The sequence below is a fragment of the Danio rerio genome, chromosome 4, assembly GCF_049306965.1.
Source record: "Danio rerio strain Tuebingen ecotype United States chromosome 4, GRCz12tu, whole genome shotgun sequence".
NCBI lineage: Eukaryota > Metazoa > Chordata > Actinopteri > Cypriniformes > Danionidae > Danio > Danio rerio.
The window spans coordinates 71,396,727-71,421,341 of NC_133179.1; the positions used below are offsets into that span (position 1 = coordinate 71,396,727).

Sequence of the window (24,615 nt, forward strand, 5' to 3'; positions counted from 1 at the left end):
CAGTAAGAAGGTGTGGCTAAGAATATTGTGTCTAAAGCATCAAACTGACAGCAGAGAAAGAGTGCTCAAACGGTGAAGCAAATGTTCATACTTTGATTGAAGATTACCAATACAGTTGATTTATTTCAGTGGATTAACTTGCACAGATGAATTGGTCAGCTTTAGAATAACAATGTCTGCTAGCAAAATAAACATTGAGCATTTTGGATACAGAGAGGTGGAGGAGGTTTACCAGCGATCAAAGCTCGGCTCAGTGTATATGAGAAATAAAATATCCATGCACAACCTCCCTACTGAAAAAAACAGCTTAAACCAGCCTAGGCTGGTTTTAGCTGGTCGACCAGCCTGGTTTTAGATGGGTTTTGGCCATTTACATGCTGGTTTCCAGCCATTTCCAGCCTGGTCTTAGCTGGTCAGGCTGGGAGATGACCAGATAAAACCAGCTTGACCAGCCCATCCAAAACCAGCTATATCCAGCTTAAACCAGGCTGATCAAGCTGGTTTTAGCTGGTCATTTTCCAGCCTGACCGGTTAAGACCAGGCTGGAAATGGCCAAAACCCCTCTAAAACCAGCCTGTTCGACCAGCTAAAACCAGCCAACCAGCCTAGGCTGGTTTAAGCTGGATTTTTCAGCAGGGCTGTTAATTCAATAAGGAAACAATGAACTTTAACCCAAGGTAAGACTTGATACAAGAGACAGAAATGTTGTGATTAAGAAAACAACTCTGGAGTGTTGGTGTGCGTTCTGTCCTCAGTGTCGGGCCGAAGAGTTCAGCATCCAGCTGTGTGTCTGTGAAGAGTGATGGATCCATGCGGCATCCACCTGACCTCAGTGAAGAGACCTGCAACATCAGGTGGGGGAATTACTAGCTATTGGGACAAATACTATCTATTTCTAGAACAATTTAATGTGTATTATTACGCAGCTGGTGTGGCGGTGGCGCAGTGGGTAGCACGATCGTCTCACAGCAAGGAGGTCGCTGGTTTGAGCCACACAGTCAACATTGTCAAAAGCGCTATATAAGTAAACATGAATTGAATTTAGGTGAATTGAATAAACCGAATTGGTCCTAGTGTGTGGGTGTTTCCCAGTGATGGGATGGGCATCCGCTTTGTAAAACATATGCTGGATAAGTTGGCGGTTCATTCCGCTGTGGCAACCTGTGATTATCAAAGGGACCAAGTCGACAGAAACGGTATGAATGAATGTATTACGTGGCTGTCCTGAACATTCCTTTGTAAATGAAGCGCTGTAAGAGTAAATATTTCTCTCTAATAATTTACATGATACCTTATGCCTCCTCAGAGTGAAGATAATTAAATGTGTAATCTGTAAATCTTGCATTTTGCGCCCTGCGGCCAGTTTGAACGTATCCTGGCAGTCGTTGTCCAATAGCACACAGTAAACAACCTGTGGCTTGGGTTTTTTACGCTTAAAGATAACTGTGGGAGGAAAATTTTTACTGTTGTCTCACTAGAATACGCTGCAGGCTGAGGCGTGCATAATAATGATCTCAGAGCTTTTTTATGAGGTTGATGGCATGGCTGCTCTTCAAAGTCTGGATGAATGACCTAAAGTTGGCATATATGCAAATGCAGCAGGCATGACCTGTGAGTCTACTCACAGTTTGTTTTGTCTTCTGATCGGCTTGCTGCCCACCAGGGTTTTACACTTGTGGAATTTACATGAGAATGAAGTAACAGTGGTGGCTGATGTTCACAGTATGCCCACTTCCCTATACTAATCTTTTGTAATTCTCCTATGCTTTGGTATACCCAGATTTCCATGATGGGCACCTTTAAGTGGAGGAAGCAGAAAGTGTGTTGTCTTGGCGTACTTTATTTTGACTATAAGCTATTTTTGGCTTAATAATAAATAAGTTCAGAAACTTGCAGTTTGTTTTTGTAGTATAATGGCTAAAAACTGATTTAAAAAAATCAGATTTCTTCATTCACAGTATTTTTAATGATCAGCGATGAAGAGGAATAACATTAGTGATCAATGTTCTTGTCTCCGCATCAGACAAGAAGAAAGTCGGACAGCATCATGTCCAGAGCCCAGCTGCGTGTCTATGAAGAGTGACGGATCTATGCGGCATCCACCTGACCTCAGCGCTGAACCTGCGACCTCTGAGCCTCTGTGAGTACAGACACGTCCAAAGTGCTGCAGTGAAACAGAAATTATTTAATTTAAATAAGGAAAATGAAAATTATGTCGATTACGTGTTTTCAAGCCCCTGAGACCTTCATTCTTCATCTTCAGAACAGAAATTAAAGAGCCCATATTATACATGAAATAGGGTCATATCTTGGTTGTAAGAGTCTCCAACAACAGTCTAATATGCATGCAAGGTCAATAAACACTTTCATGGTCTTATAATCTGCATTTATTTTTACCTAATTATCCCAGCGACTCCTGTATGAATCGTCCAGTGGTTCATTTGTTCCCAAACCCCTCCTTAGCGCGGAGCTAATCTGCGCTGATTGGACCGATGACAGTCTGTCGCGATTGGTCGACTGCCTTCAGTCAGAGAGGGAAATGGCCAATAGCTAATCAGCAATTTAAAAAGTGATCACAGTTCATACACGCTCGATAGTGTAGGCGTGGATTTTAGCTGCCACACTATGGCGAGTGGATAGTGCCACGGATAACCGAACGAAGGAGACAGTCGTGTACTCGCCATACCACACACACACAAAAACACACACACACCTCCGGATGACAACGCTCCCGCTTCCGCCCGCACCCGCCAGGTTTTAGCCTGAGAACCCGCTCCGTTTTCTGCCCGCCGGTCCCGGTCCCGCTAGAGCGGAGAACACAACCAAAAATCACCCAGTATACAGTCCAGACAGCCAAGCTGTCTGTATAAACACATACACACAGCACAAAGCTCGTTCGTTCGTTCGTTCGCTCTCTCTCTTTCTCTCTCTCTCGCTCTCTCTCATACGCTCTCTCATACCAAGCAGACTCTCTCTTTCTAATTCGCATAGCAATATCCGTGATATTGCTAGACAGCCCGCTCCCGTCCCAAATTAAACCCGTTACCGACCGTTACCGCGATTTATTCGGAAATTTATTCCTGCGGCTGTCCCCGCGCCAGATTTCTGCGGTGCGGGAATAAATTTCCGAATAAATCGCGGGAGCAGAACTCTAGCACGGAGCTCCATAAACAAACAGCACGCGTCGCGTTTTTAACGTGACTTTGCACGCGATAAGATAATATATCCAGTTAACCTGATACAGTACACGCGGTTACAAGTAACAAATCACAACTAAATACATTTGCAAGCTAGAGTCAACAACTTTAACCGCACGTACTTACACTTGAGAAATGGAAGAAACCCATCCTGACGTCCATCAGTTACTCTTTACTGATCCTTCCTTTAACAAACTCAGATGAAGTATTCTTTGTAGCATGTAGCTTCCAGAAGTTTCCAACTGCTTGGTTATAATGCTGAGGTTTCATCTTTGGGTAGAGACTCAATATATCCATCTGCAGTGTGACTTCAATCAACCGGCATGTTTGTGTGTGTGTGTGTGTGTGTGTGTGTGTGTGTGTGTGTGTTTGTGGGTGTGTGTGTGTCTGGGTTTCTGCGTCAGAGGGCGGGGCCTCAGGTTTGAAATCTCCCGGGTTTGCGCGTGCACGTGAATAACTTGGTTTCGTTCGTACGTCATGGCGAAACACCTAATGAGTCGTGATAAAGGCGACTCGTTTGAAGCACTATGAGTCGACTCTTTTATAGATGAATCAACAGTTTTAAACACTGTATTCTTACAGATTTAAGCCTTAGCTGGATACTTCACTTCACTTAGAGCTGTGTTACACACTACATGGAGGGGAATTTTCAAACTCCCATAATATGGGCTCTTTAAGATGAAATCTGAGAGCTCCCTCATCCTCCATTGACAGCATTCATTAATTTTCTTGTCGGCTTAGTCCCTTTATTAATCCGGGGTCGCAACAGTGGAATGAACCGCCAACTTATCCAGCAAGTTTTTACGCAGCGTATGCCCTTCCAGCTGCAACCCATCTCTGGGAAACATCCACACACACACAATTACACACATTAATACACTACAGACAATTTAGCCTACCCAATTCACCTGTACCGATTGTCTATGGACTGTGGGGGAAACCGGAGCACCCGGAGGAAACTCACGCGAACACAAGGAGAACATGCAAACTCCACACAGAAACGCCAACTGAGCCGAGGCTCGAACCAGTGACCTTCTTGCTATGAGGCGACAACACTACCTACTGCGCCACTGCTCGACAGCAATGGTCCATAAATGCCCAAAGTCCAAAAAAAGGAAGCAAAAATGTGAAATGTGACTTTAGTGGTTCAACTTTATTCATACGAAGCTCTATGAACACATTTGTGTACCAAAAACTGTAAATACACTTCTTCCTCATCAGGGCAGGGTGTGCGTTAACTACAAGCAATACAACGTATTGCCGCTAGAGTCGAGCTTTAAATAGGAAAATTATCGAAATTCTTTTGTCGTTTTGGAACGAGATGCTAATGGTCTAATCCGATTCAATGATTTATGCTAAGCTAAGTTTAAAATGCTCCAGCCAGATCCAATGATTGTCTGAATGGATTAAAAATGGGAAAACTGTTCAACCCTGCGGGAAAAGTTTCCAAAAACAATTGGAGTGTCCTTTAAACAGCCAGTTTCACCAATGAGGAGTAACTGTGAAGAAAGTGGATTATTTATTTTGTGCAACGAGGCCAACATTTCTGCTTTTGTCCACATTCAGAAATAAAAGCCTTGTGAGGACACGGCAGAGATCAGAGCCCAGCTGTGTGTCTGTGAAGAGTGACGGATCTATGCGGCATCCTCCTGACCTCAGTGCTGAAGCTGTGACCTCTGACCATCTGTGAGTACAGACGTGCACACGTCAAATAAACAATAAAAATATGGCACTAAAATGCATGTTTATTATGTTTGAAAATGTATTAAAATAGAATGATTGCCTGCATATCAAGCTCTAATATATTTGGGAAATTATATTAATAGATTAGCCACATTAAATTAGGGATAAAGTACATGCAGGAGGATGTTATTGCAGAATTAAGCCCGATATTCTTATTGCCAGCCTATTGTGAGATAGAGCACTGTTGTATTAGACTGCAGGTCTTCATTTCCACTGAGTGGTACGGTACCGTTCATTTCGGTACACTTTTATGGCTGTTTCCACTGTCAAAAGGTACCTAAAAGCAAACCGTACCGTACCACTTTTTGGTTACTTTTTGCAAAGGGTGCCAAGTAGGACCAGTGCCGTAGCAGACGGGCCCGCAGGGCACGCACCGCGGGGGGCCCGCATCGTTGCGATTTTCAATAATTGAAAATCCAGGAACCGCAATAATCAAACTCTTGGGAACAACTGTGGTCAGAACCAAAGTTCAAAGGTCTGTGTTCTCTGAACTCCTCCCAAGCGGTGGACTACTTCATTCTGATTGCTTGCCGCCGAACCGCGTCATAGCCAATGAAGACGCGCTGCTGTTTCTCGCCGCCGGTTCTCGTTAAAAAATTAATGACTTCTGGTTACTTTGACGCTCTCGCCGCTTTCGGTTTGTGATCGCTCCTCAGTTTGTGAAGGCTTCCCCGCGTTGTCGCTCCACCCCGCCTCCTTTCCCCGCTCCTCAATTTGTGACATAGATATATACACTAGATATCGCATAGGGAGCATGCGTCAATAGCGCCGCCACATTAGTACAGTGCTTCCAGGACAAATGTCATTCAACCGCACTAGACAAGACAGTGTTATTACGTGAAGATGCGGGACTTTAGCGCTGTCTACGAGTGTAGTAACGAGCAAACAAAGAAAACAAAGCACAAACGCAGAACATTTCACAGGTACGACTAAGTTTTTTACGTTTTTGTATGTTATGAACTTGCTAATCAGGTAACGTTATTGATGATAACAGTCACTTACTGCATTCACCATACGGCAAAGCAGCTCCAACTCGCACTAAACACTCGGCTTATGCTAGTTTTGTTGAATAAAATCAGCAAACAATGCAAAAGAAATATGACAACGAGATGCTGCGCTGCCAGAAACTTGTATTATTGTCGGCTAGTGAACGAGTCGTTCATAACGGAGATTCATTCACAAACGAATCGCTCCCTCCGTCAGTATGAGAAGTGAAAGCAGGAGAGGAGCTGTGTTTCAGGACATGATTAGATCAAATTTAACAGGGAGGGTGAATAGTACATTTCTGTACACACAAACACAAGCTTTTGTCAGGAATGCCCGTGCGGTCACTGATCCATCAATGTAGAAAAGTGATCTAAAATTATACCTTTCGTAATTTAAAATTTAAAAAATTTTTTTTTTTAAACGGGGCCTTCAACTGGGGGCCCGGTCGGTGATCCCTGCAGGGGGGCCTCCGCATTTTGCGCTACGCCACTGAGTAGGACAAAGGGTACCCAAAGGCGGAGCTAGACGCGTAGCTGAACACTATTGGTTTAAAGAGATACGTCACTCACAGAAGCAGGAGAATGAAAACCAGAACCGCCATTTTTAAATACACAGCCAAGACATTGCACCCAATGCTGGCGCATCCATAGAGGCGACTTAGGTGGCCGCCTAAGGGAGCAGAATAGTAAGAGTGGCGTCCACGAACCGCCGGTTTCATTCACGACAACCACCCCCTCCCTTCCAATCCTCACTTTCATCCACGACACTTCACCCCCCCACCCCCGCCCACTCCCTGTCCTCACTTTCAACCGCAAACCGGTCACTTTCTTTTTCACTTTTAGATTGAGGACAGCGTGATCGTCTTGCATTCATAATAGTTACTAGGGGTGTAACGATACACTCAGCTCGCGATACGATGTGTATCACGATATAATGTTCACAATTGGATATGTATCACGATATTTGAAATAAAATTGAAAATTTTACTGAAATGCAAATTTTACCAAGTAAACTATTTTTTATGTATTTCTTTTGTTTCAACTTGTTAAACTGAACCGAAGAAAATAAATTAAACAGGCCTGTGTCTGGAAAATAAAACAATTAAAAAACTTCTTAAAAATATTATTGAAATGACAGAGACAAAATTAAGCAACAATTTAAGTAAAGGTGCAAAAAAAATAAGCTTTCTATTCAATTGAATTTAACAGTAAGGGCTTAAGGCTTTGCTTGGTCACTTGCGTTTTTTGAGTGTGCAAAAACAAATCCACATTTCCACGTATTTAATTCATATTTAATTAAATTCATTTAGAGATATCTCTAATTACAATTGTGACTAGTCAAAACTCATTTAGAGATATCTGCAAATATTTTTCAATGGAAGTCAATGGAGGAATATGACTAGTCATAATATATTTGCAGATATCTCCAATCTGATTTCGTACTACTACAATTGTAATTACAGATATCTCTAATTGTCATTCTGACTAGTCGAATTATAATTATGACTAGTCAAAATATAATTAGAGATATCTCTTAATATATTTATGGATAGTCAGAACAAAGGTTTAAATGCTAAAACGTCTTGCCATACGTCTATCATAGTCCGCCCTCTGTAGTAACAGCTCACGGTCAGCGCACATCATGTGTGATTTTGAGTCCACCAATACATGATTATATGAAGACAGAATGATATTTTAGGGTGAATTGTACCTTATAAATACAGTATGTGACTCTTTCAACACCATTAGGAGGTATCCCTGTCGCTGTGCAAAGTATGTAAATCACTGTGAAGACTTTAAAACTTAGGATGTTTGACCCAGTATGCGTGTCAAAAAGCGGACGAGTCTAAAGCAATGACTGTACAACCGAAATGCTGCCAGACGTCTGATTTTGAGAGGATGGGCTATCCTCTATTTCAACTCCACTCATCTTGGTCTGCTAACATTACTGCTGCTGCAATCTGAACTCACGTGCGACAGCAGGTGGAACGTAGCTCACGTGCAAACAGCTCAACTAATAAGAGAAAACGGACGTCATATCGTAATCAAATCGTCATAACGCCACGATGCATATTGTGACATTTTTGCATCGCAATAAATCGTACAACGATAAATCGTTACACCCCTAATAGTTACATTAGGCTATTTCACACTGTCATTGATCTGCAGTTATAATCAAATCATGTTCACAGAACGGTTAGTAATGAACATTTATACACAAGTATTTATGTGTATAAGCATCTGTTTTGTGTAAAGTGCTTCTCGTACCCTTGGTACCCTTAGGCAGCGGAAACGCAAGTCTGATAAAGGTGAACCGTATTGTACTGTACCAGTCAGTGGAAATGGGCCATTATTTTATGGCTATTAGGCTCAAAACGTTACATGTTAAAAACGTAAAAAACAATTAGACACAAAACTGACTTCTTTAGAGTCAAAGATGACAGAAATGAAAATGGCTAAGTGGAGCATACACTAACCTACATATTATTTTGTCATAAGATGACACCAAACAATCAAAAAGAATGGTGTGACAGGCAAGCATATGAATAGACGTGACATTAGCCCCTTTCACACAGTGATCCCGGTAAATATCCGGAAAATTTCCGGAACGACTTTACCGGTATATTCAAAAAAGCGCTGTTCACACAGGCGAGGACGTTACGGAAATTTTCCGTAAAAGAGCATTCACACATCCATTCCAAAATACCGGTAAATTCTGACATCATTCACCACAGATGAGCTTTAAACGGCTGCGCTTGTGTTTGTAAACATTTGACTAAATTACAAACTCTGTGGATGATCAATATTGTGAACAACTTTCTCAGGATCACTTTCGCATGTCGAGATGTTCATAATATGTGCGTGTGCAGGCGCTCACAGGCTGTTTCACAGGCACACGCAAAGCTTGAAGGTAAACAAACAACGGCTTATCATAAGCATCTCATCGATGATTATTTACACAGTTGGCATTAAGAAGAACATTTAAACGTTATCTGACTAACTTCTAGCAGCTAAATGCGTCTGGAAAAATATTCAAAGGCTTTTATTCTCACAAACCGCGCGGACGTAAATGCATCTAACTGTTGTGATTGGCTAAAGCAGACGTCTTACGTCAGCACGTTCTAGACGTGCACGCACTCTTTCCGGCAATCTTCCTTCTGCATTCACACAGCGCAGCATTCCGGCAATATTTTCAAAAAGGACCTGTTCACACATACAACCTTTCCGGAAAATTCCGGTAAATTTCCGGAAAGGTCTGTATGTGTGAAAGGGCTATATGAATGAGCAACAAAAGTGTGTTTGGATCTTGTTTGCCGATTTATTTTGCCCACTGTCTCATCTGGTTGCCTATTGGTGGCATTACTGCACAAAAACTGCCCTGTGTATCATCACCTATAGGTTTCAGAGCATATGTCACTGTAACAAATGTGTCTCTTCCACACCGCAAGATATATCTTTAGTTCAAAGTGTTTCCGTTCTAGTTCTAATCTATTCCATTTGGTTCATAAGAGCAGATATAAAATCTACCAGATCAGGAGGCTGACAATGAATCTTCAGTTGCAGCCTGAAGAATTTATTAATATTTGGTAGAATTTATTTTCAATCATGGCCAGACTTAATATAGAGCAGGGGTCACCAAACTTGTTCCTGGAGGGTCGGTGTCCTGCAGATTTTAGCTCCAACCCTAATCAAACACACCTGAACAAGCCTAATCAAGGTCTTACTTGGTATACTTGAAACATCCAGGCAGGTGTGTTAAGGCAAGTTGGAGCTAAACCCTGCAGGGACACCAGCCCTCCATGACCAGGATTGGTGACCCCTAATATAGAGTCTAGAATAGGAGCATTTTTATGAGAGAACACACAAGAAAATAGTATGTAGAATAGTAAAAAGGAAATTCCCTCATAGTAACATTAAACACAGATTGAACATAGATTGAATACCACAGTGTGGCTAAAGGCTGGTTTTTAAAGTACTTCTGTGTCGAGTGATCGCCACGGCGCCTGCCTTGCCACTTAGTCGTGCATTTATACTTCTGCATGCTGTTTGTGTTGCTCCGCAATAACGCTAGCTGGCAGTAGGTTATGTTATATCCCTCTGTGTCGAGTTTCTTCACTGGTGTTTTGTTTTTTCTGAATGCTACCTTAATGTACGAGGAGCTCAAATTAGAGGTGGGAACCGGCAGACGTGCAACAACTTTAATCATAAGGTAAACGCAAAACATCTGAAGCACCATCACGGGACTTGACAATTGTAAACACTCACTCCATCGGGCTCTCAGCACCGCCCACACTCGTCACAGCCACCAAGCCGACCAATCGCTTGTGCTACATGATGTGCGTCGTGTAGTTACATTTTTGAGAGGTGTACGTCACAGTGTGGGCTTTGCAAGCACGCGAAGGCTGGGCCAGACCTTACGCGCGCGCTTGATGCAGAAGTATAAATCAGCCTTTGTAAATAAACACATAAATGGATTTGCAATTGAACAGGTGGGTCTCCAGAGCTCCCCCTTAGAAAAGGGTTGACGAGGAGGAGATAGGGTGGAGGGGGGGATTCTTCCAAAACGAAGTTAGAGTAGTAGAGAGAAAGACGATCCATTTATAGTAGGCTTGGATCACTCTGAATGGATTATTACTGATTACAGATGTGAAGCCAGTCGTGTTGCATCATATCACATGCTCCTCTAGAAATTAGTTTGTGAAACTTCACTTATTGCCTGTCCAGTGTTCCTTCACTCTTGTTTGTGTTTCTGCAGTGTGGATAGGGATGATCAGACTAACACCCTGAAGCGGGTTTCTCGGCAACAAGTCGATCAACTACAGCAGGTCAAAGATGAGCATAAAGCCAGCATGAAGGACAAGTACGAGAGCTTATATGAGCCAGTCAAACTTCAAGACAACCAAACCCTCTTAAACAGCATCTACACACAGCTCTACATCATAGAAGGAGAGAGTGAATGGGTGAAGGATGAAGACTTCGAGAAAAGTCCTACAGCTCAGCAGTCACAAGACACTCTCATCTACTGCAATGACATCTTTAAAACCTCCAGTCAGGTAAAAGATGAAATAAGGGTCGTTCTCACTAAAGGCATCGCTGGGATTGGAAAAACCGTCTCCGTGCAGAAGTTCATTCTGGACTGGAGTGAAGGAAGAGCCAATCAGGATGTAGATTTCCTGTTTGTGCTTCCATTTCGAGAGCTGAACATGATTAAAGATCATCAGTACAGTCTTCACAGCCTGTTACGCGACTTTCATCCTAAACTTCAGAATCTGGACTCCAGGATCTATGAGCAGTGTCGAGTTGTGTTCATCTTCGATGGTCTGGATGAAAGCAGAATCACGCTGAACTTTTCAGACTGCGAGAAAGTGTGTGATGTGAACGAGTCTTCATCGGTTGGTGTGTTGACGTCGAACCTCATCAGAGGAGATCTGCTTCCCTCGGCTCTCATCTGGATCACCTCCAGAGCAGCAGCAGCCAGTCAGATCCCCTCCAAATACATCAACCGTGTGACAGAGATCCAGGGCTTTGATGAACCTCAGAAGAGGGAATATTTCACCAGGAGAATCGGCAACGAGGAGCAAGCCAACACGATCATATCACACGTTCGAAAAGCAAGAAGCCTTCACATCATGTGCCACATACCCGTCTTCTGCTGCATCTCCGCCACCGTTCTTGAAAACATAATCACACGAGGTTCAGAAATCCCTCAAAGTCTGACCGAAATGTACATCCACTTCCTGCTCATTCAGATCCACGTGAACAATCAGAAATATGAAGAGAGAGATCCTGAGAAAGTCCTGGAATCTAACAGAGGACTGATCGTTAAACTCGCTGAGCTGGCTTTCAGACAGCTGATGAAGGGTAATGTGATGTTCTACGAGGAGGACCTGACTGAGAGCGGCATGGATATAGATGCTGCGGTGTACTCGGGGATCTGCACTGCCTTCAAGCAGGAGCTTGTGATTCAGCAGAGGAAAGTCTACAGCTTCATCCACCTGAGCTTTCAGGAGTTTCTTGCTGCTTTTTATGCATTTTACTGCCATTTGACGAAGAACAGGAAGCCTCTGCAAGAGTTCCTCCGTGAGGAATATTCACAGCAGGATCGTAAGTCTCCGAGGAGCTCTTTGTATGAGCTGCTAACTTCAGCTGCTGATAAAACTCTCAAGAGTAAAAACGGACGGCTGGACCTCTTTCTGCGTTTCCTGCTTGGCATCTCGCTGGAGTCCAATCAAAGACTCCTCAAGGATCTACTGACACACACCGAGAGCAGCACGGACACCATCGGGGAGACGGCGCAGTACATTAAACAGAGAGTCAACTGCTATAATCTCTCAGCCGACAGGTCCATCAATCTGTTCCTCTGTCTGCTGGAGGTCAACGATCAGACTCTGTCCAGAGAGATTCAGGAGTTTATCCGGTCAGACAAACACTCGGAGGAGAAGCTGTCTCCAGTTCACTGCTCAGCAATAGCCCACATGATCCAGATGTCTGAGGAAGTGCTGGAGGAGTTTGAGCCTATAAAATACAACACATCCTATGAAGGGAGATGGAGACTGATCCCGGCAGTGCTGAACTGTAGAAAAGCTCTGTGAGTATCCAACGATCCTATCATACACCGTTTGCAATTTGACGACAGGTGCAACACGATCTAGTTTCAACGTGGTGCAGGTGTCAATTTCATTTCCTGTGCCACATAGTTTAAATGGCAAATGCCTTTGCGCACTGATTGGCAATGAGGTGTGTTATTGTGCATTGTTTCTATTTGATGGAACTCAAATAGACTGTGCCATTGACTGAACACTGCTGTAACAGGGTGTCCGTGGGGTTGTAAAAGGTAGTAAATGAAATTAGCCAAAATTAAGAGCATTAAAAAGTAATAAACGTCATCTGACGAGGTAATGTAAGTGCAGGCCTTTCATTCATTCATACATTCAATCATTTTCTGCCGCTTTTCCGGGGCCGGGTCGCGGGGGCAGCAGTCTTAGGAGAGAACCCCAGACTTCCCTTTCCCCAGACACTTTCTCCAGCTTCTTCAGGGGGATCCTGAGGTGTTCCCAGGCCAGCCGAGAGACATACTTCCTCCAGCGTGTACTGGGTCTTCCCGGAGGCCTCCTCCCGCTAGGACATGCCTGGAACACCTCCCTGGGTAGGCGTCCAGGAGGCATTCATGCCCGAGCCACCTCAGCTGACTTCTCTCAATGTGGAGGAGCAGCTCTACTTCGAGCTCCTCCCGGGTGTCAGAGCTCCTCACCCAATTCATTTGAGTGCGCCCTGCCACCCTTCGAAGGAAGCTAAATTCGGCCGCTTGTATCTGAGATCTTGTCCTAACGGTCATGACCCAAAGCTCATGACTATAGGTGAGAGTAGGAACGTAGATTGACCGGTAAATCGAGAGCTTTGCCTTTCGGCTCAGCTCCTTCTTTACCACAACCGACCGGTACATCGACGGCATTACTGCTGCCACTGCACCAATCCGCCTGTCAATCTCACGCTCCATCCTTCCCTCACTCGTGAACAAAACCCAGAGGTACTTAAACTCCTCTACCAGGGATAAGGACTTTCCTTTAACCTAGAGATGGCAACCACCTTTTCCAGGTGGAGGCAGGCCTTTATTCTAAAATTTGCAGGGATTTACTTACACGTTGAAAGTAAGACCTGAGCGATATCATGTGGGGTAGTGTTCTTTCACGAATTAAATAAAAATATGGGGAAATGCAAGTTTTCGGACCTCTGGCTGGAGGACTCGATTTAAAGACTGGCTCAGGCCTGTTCCTGGCAACAGCCGCGAGGCTTATTGCCGCGTCTGCAAGAAGACGATTATATAACCTGGCTTGCACGTGCTTCACACAGCGTCTGCAGTTAAACACCGCGGTTTATCATGACACTTCTATCCATAATTTTTTTCTTACAATTGACAGCAAGAACAAACATAGAAGCGCAGTCTGATTGTCAAGCAGCAGCTAATTATGTTCAGAAGAATTTAAAACGCCGAATTTGATGAATTCATACCCTATTTCGAAAGTAAACATACTTTAATAGGTAGTGCAGTGTGTGGGTGAAAGGGGGGCAGTGTTTTGATGTGATCCGGTTATGTTGTGCTTCTGTGACTGCTTGTGTTGGTTGCTGTATGGTTAACAATTATGACAGTTAAAGTAACTAGGTTAATTTTGATTGGAATCAATTAAACAAAGTATTAATTATAATCTAATATTTTGGTTGTTTTTTGGTTTTGGGGTGGTAGCTTGGCAACAGAGCCGCGACGTCAACACCGATTCTATCGGCACAGTTCAGCATGGTTGTCTAACCGTGCCGAGAATTCCAGGTGTTGTCTGCAATATGTCATTCCATTTGGAAAGATTTTATTTACGCCACTACAGTTGCAGATCTAAGTCGTTCTGGTGTTTGAAGGTATTAAAAAAGGTAGTAAAAGGAGTTAAATTAAGTTCTGTATATACCCTGCGTAAACTTAATGTGCACATGTTGCCTATTACACACACAGGGATGTGCAGCAGCACACCAGTAGCACTGCGATTCGCTCCCTGTTGCATATGTAATCACAGCAGTGCTGATATACAGCAATATCGCAGTGCTATCAATGTGATAATGCACTTATACAACAGTTTGAAGGGGTAAGAGTGTAAAAAAATCTTATGGCAGGAGTCTCACACTGCCAGCCCACAAGCCATTTATGCCCCCCTCCTCCCTCGGGCCCACAACTGATGCCAAAAATATGAGATTCGACCCCCCCAAAGCATCTATTTTTATATCACTATCATTGTTGTGTAGTTGCATATAGCCACTTGGGGGTTTTCAAGATTTGTATAAAAAATGTGCTTCAGTAAAATTTGTCAATTGTTAAAGTAAAAGTGAAATATATATATATATATATATTAGATATAGAACGATATTAAGAACAATTGCCAGTAAATCTTATTTCTGCTGTTAAGCAACAATTGAATGGGACAGAATGATAATAATTAAAGCTGCAAGCAGCAATGAACGGGACCTCGCAGTACTTCCTGTTCCATGGTGAAGCACTGAGGCTTGTCATGCCACCACGGACACGCCCTTGCTAGAGCTTTCAGATAACACCAACCAAATATGGTGCTGACACGATAAAATTTGTGGAAGTTTCCTGTTGCCAGCAGGTGGCGCTATGACTGTAACTGGTTATTGGCATGTAAACGTGTTCAGGTCAGGACTCTTATCACAAGTGTGGATTTTGAGGCAGATCGGACAATGAGTTTTCAGCTTCCTGTTTCGTTGAAGTTTGCGAGGTCGCCACGGACACGTCCTTCAACAAAATTTTTCAATCTAAATTTAACATCGCTAAGGCCTTTAGATGACAACAGCCAATTTTGGTGTTGATCGGAAAAAATCCCTAGGAGGAGTTCGTTAAAATACAACGCCTGGAAATGGCAAAAATGCGACTTTTTCGGCGCAGGAAGTTTAAAATATCTGACTTCCTGTTGGGTTTGAGATTTCGCACCAGGTTGGTTTGCACTTTTTGTATGTTTTGGCATGTTTGACGTGTGTGCCAATTTTCGTGCGTGTGCACGAATCGTAGCTTGGTGGTCAGTCCGTCAAAAGTGCATAGGTGGCGCCGTCGAGTCATTTTGCCACACCCACTTCCGAAACCTATAACAAACGTAAATTTTCGCCACTTCTGGGCCGTGTGCAAAGTTTCGTGAGTTTTCGGGCATGTTTAGACCCTCAAAATTGCGATTCATTCCGCAGAAGAAGCGGAAGAATAATAATAAGAAACAAAGCAATTCCAATAGGGCCTACGCACCGTTTCAGTGCTCGGCCTCTAATTATTTATATTAAATTGTAGTATTTTCATAACAATTTAAGCTACCTCTTCAATAAAAGTGCATAAATTACATCAGGTTTCCACTTTTTTGTTGTGCTCGTGTAACCCTGCCGGTCCTACTAGTATCGAACCGGCAACCTTCCGCATGGGAGTCGGTTGCTCTACCAAGGAGGCTAAAGACCATGCCCTCTAGCATCTGTCGCTAGAGCACCTTTAGAGGTCAGAGGAGTGAGGTTTACCTGCACAGCACTCACTAGCTGGCCTCCGTTACACTTGAATGTTAAAGCGGCCCCTCAGTTGAATTGTCAGTCACTGATATGACCCTCCGCCAATTTGAGTCTGAGACCCCTGATATATGATAACGTGTGAGGCACATCACACCAGTAGCACTGCGATTTGCTCCCTTTTGCATATGTAATCACAGCAGTGCTGATATACCGCAATATCACAGTGCTGTCAGTGTGGCATGCATTTATACAACAGTTTGAAGGAGTAAGTGTGTAAAAAAAAAACCTAAGGGTGTCTCAGGAACTACTTTGTTCCAACTCAGATTCACATTTAAAGTCGACCGCATGCTGTAGCTAATTCATAAATGTCATATTAAAACAAGTACTTACATTTTATTTCGTTGAATCATGTCGAGAACTGTAATGCCTTTGTGATGATAGCACAGAGGATTTTATTCACAGGTCAAGGTTTTAAAACCAGGAACCAAAATCAATTCATCACCAAGAGCTCTGTCTGCTTGCTCTGAAAGAACTCTTGTTGTTGCATCGGAGAACTCGCCAAACATTAACTCTACTAAAGCCAAAGGAAACACTGATTAACTATGCAGTATAACTATACATCGACTGGGAGAATGGATTACCTTAATGTTTGTAATATATTAGCAATAGTTTTAAATGAAAAGGAAAATTACGTCTACTTTCAACAAATAAAGGAGGATTCCTGTTTGGGCTGTAACTATTAATTATTTTAATAATCGATTAAATCTATCGATTATTTATTCGATTTATTCGGATAAAAAAAAACTAAAAACAAGAAAAGCATTCATTTCTAGGGATGTAACGGTATTGTAAATACCGTCATACCGCAATATACATTTTTTTCGATATTACCGTTGTCGCATGACTCGGTAAAACTATAGGTCTTCTGAGAAAATTTGCTCAGGCGAATGAAGCGAACGGGAGGTAGCGAAAACTACAATTCCCATCAGCCCATGCTTGACCATCATCCCTTGCGGTCTGTTGTCGACACAGATCCAGTAATGTGGAAATGGAGTGTGCTGCTAGAAGCGGGGATGAAAAAGAGCTGGAAAACCCTAAATCGGGTGTTGTCGCCGCGCGCGTACTGAATAGTGGTGTTGTCGCGCGAGTTCTTATCAGCTGTGTTGTCGCGTGCGTTCTGATCAGCTGTGTTGTCGCGCGCGTTCTAATCAGCTGTGTACAGTACAGTAAAGCGGGTGGGGGAGGGGGTTGAGCGCGCATACTCAAGAGCGGTGTTGTCGCGCGCCTACTAAAGGGCGGGACGGAGGGTGTGTCGCGTCGGTCGCGTCGCGGGGCACTTTTGATCATTTTGGAAGGGAACTTTCTATCCAAGACTAAAAAGGGCATGTGCACTGCACAGGTTGAGCCCTATGTGTGCACGTGCCTGCAAGTTGGGGAACACGACTAATAACAGTCATGGGGACTGCAGAAACACAGCACACTGTTCAGATTGATGCAGACATGAGACCTCTATTTCACTCATGGTTTGTCCTCTCAAGTGTGGGAAAGACAATGCACAACGTTACCCACTGCTGTCAACCTGGGCCAAGTCATATCTCTCTTGTCCCAGAAACCTCAGTCCCAAATGAGAGGGTTTTTTTCTGTTGCAGGGGACATTGTAAATACCCAGAGATACCAGCTTTTACCAGATTATATTTATATGATAATTTTCCTTTAAACCCATCTCTATCTAAGTGAGTGAGTGAGTGATTACATGTTGAATGTGATGAGTTTTCAACAATACTAAATTGAAACTTAGTTTTTTTACATGGTTATTTTTTTGTTATTAAAATTGAAGTTCCTGTTTCAAAGCTTACAGATAGATGGCTAATTTGTATGTCATTGACACTTTTGGCACTTTTTTGGAGTATTTTCATAAGTTTTGTTTTTTCCTGTAAATGATTCAATAAATACCGTACCGTGACATTCATACCGAGGTATTACTGTACCGTGAAATTCTGATACCGTTACATCCCTAGTCATTTCTAAACCTTTGTTAAAAAAAGCTAATCCCTGAGCTGTTATTATAATAATAAAAGCAATAATAAAAAATATAAACTAAAACTAAGTAGTTCTGTCCTGTTTTCAACAACAAATATCTAGAAAAATCTTAAAGAGCCCATATTATACATGAAATAGGGTCATATCTTGGTTGTAAGGGACTCCAACAACAATCTAATATGCATGCAAGGTCAAAAAACACTTTCATGGTCTTATAATCTGCATTTATTTTTACCTAATTATCCCAGCGACTCCCGTATGAATCGTCCAGTGATTCATTTGTTCCCAAACCCCTCCTTAGCGCGAAGCTAATCTGCGCTGATTGGACCGATGACAGCCTGTTGCGATTGGTCGACTGCCTTCAGTCAGAGAGTGAAAAGCCAAACAGCTAATCAGCAATATAAAAGTAATCACAGTTCATACACGCTCGATAGTGTAGGCGTGGATTTTAGCTGCCAGCGGGTCAATGTAAATACAGACTATGGACTTGAAAATTCAGACGACTATTTTATTGATCGAAAACTCCAAAAACAGTTGAGGAGATCTCCTAGCTTCTCACTCTGCTCTTTTCACAGACACACACACATATTGCACACACACACACACGCACTTAACCCTGCTCCGGACAACAACGCGCGCGCGCGCGCGCACACACACACACAAACACACACACCTCCGGACAACAGCGCGCGCACACGCACACACAGACACACACACTTCTCCTCGTCCACGGAGCTCCGTTAACAAAGCAGCACGCGTCGCGTTTTTAACGTGACTTTGCACGCGATAAGAGAATATAGCCAGTTAACCTGATACAGTACACTCGGTTACAAGTAACAAATCACAGCTAAATACATTTGCAAGCTAGAGTCAACGAGGCAACTTTAATCGCACGTACTTACACTTGAGAAATGGAGGAAGAAAAATCCATCCTGACGTCCATCAGTAAGTTACTCTTTACTGATCCTTCCTTTAACAAACGCTGATGAAGTATTCTTTGTAGCATGTAGCTTCCAGAAGTTTCCAGTAGTTTCCAACTGCTTGGTTATAATGCTGAGGTTTCATCTTTGGGTAGAGACTCAATATATCCATCTGCAATGTGACTTCAATCGACCGGCATGTTTGTGTGTGCGTGTGTTTGTGTGTGTGTGTGTGTGTCTGGGTTTCTATGTCAGAGGGCGGGGCCGCAGGTTTGAAATCTCCCAGGTTTGCGCGTGCACGTGAATAACTTGGTTTCGTTCGTACGTCATGGCGAAACACCTAATGAATCGGTATCAAGGCGACTCGTTTGAAGCACTATGAGTCGACTCTTTTATAGATGAATCAACAGTTTTAAACACTGTATTCTTACAGATTTAAGCCTTAGCTGGATACTTCACTTCACTTAGAGCTGTGTTACACACTACATGGAGGGGAATTTTCAAAAACCCATAATATGGGCTCTTTAAATCAAGATACATACTAGACACGAGAAGTATGAATGATTAACTACTAGTAGATAAAAATATGCACTAGTCACAGCTGGAATACATACTAGTCAAAACTTAATAGTTGATATCTCAATTAGAGATCCCCTAGAAATGAATGGGAAAATTTTTAATTTATTACGAGTAACAACAGAATAGTTACTAGTCACTAATAAAATAAGTACTAGTAACTAATAAATAAGAACTAGTATCTATTTAATAAGTACTAGTATCAATTAAATAGATACTAGTATCTAATAAATACATACTAGTATCTAATGAATAAGTACTAGTAACTAATAAAAAGAACTAGTGTCTAATGGGTAAGCACTAGTATATTTTACAATGAACTAGTATCTAATGAATAACTACTAGTACTTAATGGAAAAGATACTAGTATCTAAAAAATAAGTACTAGTAACAAGAAAATGGATACTAGTACGGGCTATAGAATAAATGTTAAAACGGCTTGCCATAGCGTTTTTGCCGTGCGGCTATATATGACAACAGATGGAAAAATGAATGATCCAAAAAAGACGTGTGAATAAAAACGTGTCCTGCAAAGTGCATAAAGTTACTATCCCACCGCTGCTTTACCACTGTTGTCAACCTTGTCACTGGTGAGTTTAAAAGATTTAGGAGTCCGTTTTTCTAAGGGTAAACGAGCTAACGTTAACTTGTCATGCTTGTCAAGCTGGATAACGACTAAAACATCAGCACCGGGGACTTGAAGGTCCTCACTTCGAAACGAACAAAAGATTATGTAGTGATTTACCCTGCTGTTGAACTCCTTTCCTCCTCATCCCTTTCACTGAGGCACTGAACTCTGTATCAGTGCGCGAGAGAGACCGTGTTCACTCCACTCGGCTCTGAATTAAAATGATTTTTTTTAAAATAATCAAACCTTAGCATGTCGCGTGACACAACGAATCGATTATAAAATTTGTTGCCAGCGCTTTTAGTAATTGATTTTTTTATCGATTTAATCGATTCGCTGTTGCAGCCCTAATTCCTGTTTTCTTCATTTTAATCCTACAGCCTTTATGGCTGATTACAGTCCATGTCACCACCTGACGGCAGAACAATGTAGGCTGAACTATAAAGAGTTTTGAAATACGAAGCTATTATTATTAAAATACAGTTATTTCAATTCTATTTCAATCAAATGTAATTGATTGGACAATAACATTTAACAATTTGGATATGCTGACAAAACAACAATGGCCAAGAGTTCATACAACGTTTAAAGGGCCATGAAACCGCCTCGTTTCAGCAGGGTGTTTTCACACCTCTACTTTGGAAAAAGTCAGAAAAGTGGGCGTGTCCAGCTCTGTTTAGGGGGAGTGTCGGAGGAAGAAAAGAGGCATGGTGTGGGAGTGTCTATTTGGGCAAGCGCTGAATTTCAGAGTCAAAACACACACCCAGAGCGGACAATGTGACTGTGTTTACATGGACATCTGTGGTCGAATTATTTGCCAAATTATTAAATGGTGGACTTTAACTGCAGTTTGGCTCTTTCATTCAGGGAATTCATTCATGTCCCTCGCGACAAACGAGATATTTGATTCGAGGATCTGCTCTAAGCGTGTATTTTTCATGCAATGTTTGATACCGCACGGCGAATGAGAGAAAAAAAAACTCTGCATTTCCCGGAAACTTAGATGCACACGGCAGGTAGCGTCAGAAAGCCGCGTGTGTTATTCCGGTTACAAAATCCAACACGAGGTTATAGTTTGGTTGTAGTCCTAACTTGTTTACACTCGATGCAATAGTTTTTTCGATACGAATAAAATACGAACTGAATAAACAAAGAGCGCTGGTCGCTCACTTATCAAATCTGTAGAGACAGGACAATCACCAGCAACTAGAGCCGTGTCTTTATTAAGAGAATACTACAAGCGAATCCGGATCTCAGCGTTTGCAGATGAGAACAGCTCTCAGGTAAACAATAATCCTCCTTAGACACGTAAGTTATTGTTGTCGAGCGTCGCGTACACTGTTAATCCACACGTGAGTCCAGCTGAGCTCTCACAGAGAGAAAATGAAAACAAAACTTCACTGCAGCAAACTATTAAAGCAACACTTCACGCTTGTTTTGCCAACACAACGTGGCGTCTCTGCCGTCTAAACACTGTGACAGTAATGAATATTAATGAAGTTGCACAATAGAGCGTGCTGATTGGTTTGAACCAAGCCTTACTCATGCATTAATGCATCACACTGTAAGACGTAATAAGACTCACTCTGGCACAGACGTCCAGTCTGCACGCTGGAATACACGCTATTATGTCATGACCGTGACGCAGCTTCAAAAATTCATTTCAAACCGGAAGTACGAATTTGCCTGAAATAACGCAAAAACAACCAATTTACACTTTTTAGTGAAATATAGGTGTCCTAATAGTGTTTTTAGCAGTGTGGGACACATATACCACTGTTAACAGCTCAAAACATGTGTTTTGATGTTTCGTGACCCTTTAATATATAGAGCTGCACAATTTTAGATTACAGTCGAATCTGTGGGCTGTTAATGTTGCCAAAACAAGTTATATTACACTTTTAACCACTATACAGACATCCATCATCCTCCTGAATACTTGTCCAGTTGTCCTTGGGGGCTCTCTGCAGGCCATGAGAGGCTGAACGGTGGTCGACGCGCTGGAAGTCCCACTTCCGAAATCATCGACACGCATTTTCAAATAGCCACTACGCTAGATAAACTATACACTACCTGACAGGAGTCTTGTCGCCTATCCAAGTTTTTAGGAACAACGAATAACAACTTGACTTCTAGTTGATCATTTGGTATCAGAAGTGGCTTATATGAAAGGCCTCTAGATGACACTTATTTGACCACAATAAAATATGACGATGCCTTGATTTTGAATGATTTCATTAGGACAGTAAGTTCTTGCAGGACTGCTAGAGTTCATCAAGAGTCTTTGGATTCATCTTCAGTACCTCCATCATCATCTTACCTCAGACATGCTCAATAATGTTCATGTCTGTTGACTGGGCTGGCCAATCCTGGAGCACTCTTTGCTTTCAGGGGCTTTGATGTGGAGGCTGAAGTATGAGCAGGATCGCTATCCTGCTGGAGAATGTGCCCTCTCCTGTGGTTCACAATGTAATGGGCAGCACAAATGTCTTGATACCTCAGGCTGTTGATGTTGCAGATCTCTCGCACGCCCCAATGCTGCATGTAATCCCAAACCATGAGTTTATCTTCACCAAACTTGACTTATTTCTGTGGGAATCTTGGCTTCCAGTAGGTCTTCTGCAGTATGTGTGAGGATTGGGATGCAGCTCAACAGATGATCCATCAGAAAAATGCCACTTTTCCTAATGATCAACTAGAGGTCGAGTTGTTATTTGGTGCTCTTACGCCTGAGATCAGAAAATAACGATTGTATCTGTCTCTCTCCTCTCTTGTAGACTTACAGGATGATGTCTGTCGGATGAGCACTGCGACTCTCTGTCTTCAGCTCTACAGTCAGCAAACTCCCATCTGATAGAGCTGGACATCAGTACCAACGACCTGCTGATATCAGGAGTGAGCCAGCTCTGTGATGCACTGAAGAGTTCCCACTGCCAGCTGAGAATACTGAGGTCTGCGTTCATGTTCTCTCAGTCACTGTTCAGATTCATCGATGAATTTTGAAAGTTAAATCTTGTTGTGACATGAGTGAGTCAGTAGCGGAGCTTTATCAAGAAAGTGTCGATGGGTGGACTGCGGGTGTAATTTAAATACATAAATTTAGCTGAAATCTTACTTTAATGTATATTATATTAAACCAAACTGCACTTCTGTAGACTTCTAGATTTAGTCACTGATTTAATATTTTAAGGATCAAGCTAATTACAAGAGTGTTCATATTAGGGTGTGTTTACATTAATCTGATAAATAGATTGGCACAAAAAAAACAACTTACATCAGTTAGCCAAGTGCATGTGAGTGTATGGTTAAAAACTAGCCTAGATCCCCATCTGCTGGGACAAACTAGCCTAGCACATGCCATCTAATGTTTAAAACTAGCCTAGCCCTGCTGAAAAATCCAGCTGAAACCAGCCTAGGCTGGTTGGCTGGTTTTAGCTGGTTGACCAGCCTGGTTTTAGAGGGGTTTTGGCCATTTCTAGCCTGGTCTTAGCTGGTCAGGCTGGAAAATGACCAGCTAAATCCAGCTAAAACCAGCTTGACCAGCCTGGTTTAAGCTGGACATAGCTGATTTTGGCTGGGCTCCCAGCCTGGGTAGGCTGCTCAAGCTGATTTTAGCTCGTCATCTCCCAGCCTGACCAGCTAAGACCAGGCTGGAAATGGCTGGAAACCAGCCTGGAAATGGCCAAAACCACTCTAAAACCAGCCTAGTTGACCAGCTAAAACCAGCCAACCAGCCTAGGCTGGTTGAGGCTGTTTTTTTCAGTAGGGAGATCCCCATTTACTAGAAAAAACTAGCCCAGCACACACTATCTGCTGTTAAAAACTAGCCTAGATACCAGTCTACTCGAAAAAACTAGCCTAGATCCCCTTCTACTAGGAAAAAATAGCCCTGCACACACTTTCTGCTGTTAAAAGCTAACCTAGATCCCCTTCTGCTTGAAAAAACTAGCCATGCAAACCCTATCTGCTGTTACAAACTAAGCTAGGTCCCAGTCTGCTAGGAAAAACTAGCCTAGATCCCCTTCTGGTAGAAAAACTAGCCAAGCACATGCTATTTGCTGTTAAAAACTAACCTAGATTCCCGTCTACTAGGAAAAACTAGCCTAGCACACGCTGTCTGCTGTTAAAAACTAGCCCAGATCCCCTTCTGCTAGGAAAACCTAGCCTAGCCACTCTATCTGCTGTAAAAAACTAGCCTCGATCCCCATCTACTGAGAAAAACAAGCCTAGCACACGCTATCTGCTGTTAAAAACTAGCATAGATGCCTGTCTTCTAGGAAAAACTAACCTAGCACACGCTATCTACTGTTAAAAACTAGCTTAGATCCCCGTATACTAGGAAAAACTGACCTAGCACACGCTAGCTGCTGTTAAAAAGTAGCCTGAATTCCCTTCTGCCTAAAGTGCCATTTGCTGTTCAAATCTGGCCCATAGCGTGTCTGCTTCTAAAATCAAGCCTTGTCTGCTGTTAAAAACTAGCGTAG

The 24,615-nt window shown here is 42.6% G+C and overlaps 3 protein-coding genes across 7 annotated transcripts in view; 2 read left to right on the forward strand and 1 right to left on the reverse strand.

Annotated features, from left to right (window-relative positions):
* LOC141381826 (C-type lectin lectoxin-Thr1-like) overlaps positions 1-16,534 on the reverse strand; it is a 59,691-nt gene extending 43,157 nt beyond the window's left edge. The window contains exons 1-2 of one of the 4 annotated variants that reach the window (XM_073948848.1): positions 16,358-16,515; positions 725-842 (exon numbers count right to left, since the gene is read on the reverse strand). The gene's annotated coding sequence lies outside the window, so the exon portion shown is untranslated. Of the gene's footprint in view, positions 1-724; positions 843-16,357 lie in introns of all 4 variants that reach the window. The other 3 variants (XM_073948855.1, XM_073948850.1, XM_073948856.1) reach the window with 3 other exon arrangements.
* The window catches only part of rab3ip (RAB3A interacting protein (rabin3)), an 847,807-nt gene that overhangs the window by 535,580 nt on the left and 287,612 nt on the right, over positions 1-24,615 (forward strand). The window lies entirely within an intron of this gene.
* Positions 1-24,615, forward strand: part of zmp:0000001020 — a 68,592-nt gene that overhangs the window by 17,741 nt on the left and 26,236 nt on the right. Inside the window, 5 exon segments of the mRNA XM_068220828.2 lie at positions 756-854; positions 2,024-2,140; positions 4,764-4,883; positions 10,683-12,515; positions 22,909-23,082. Of these exon segments, the coding sequence (XP_068076929.1) occupies positions 756-854; positions 2,024-2,140; positions 4,764-4,883; positions 10,683-12,515; positions 22,909-23,082 (2,343 nt within the window).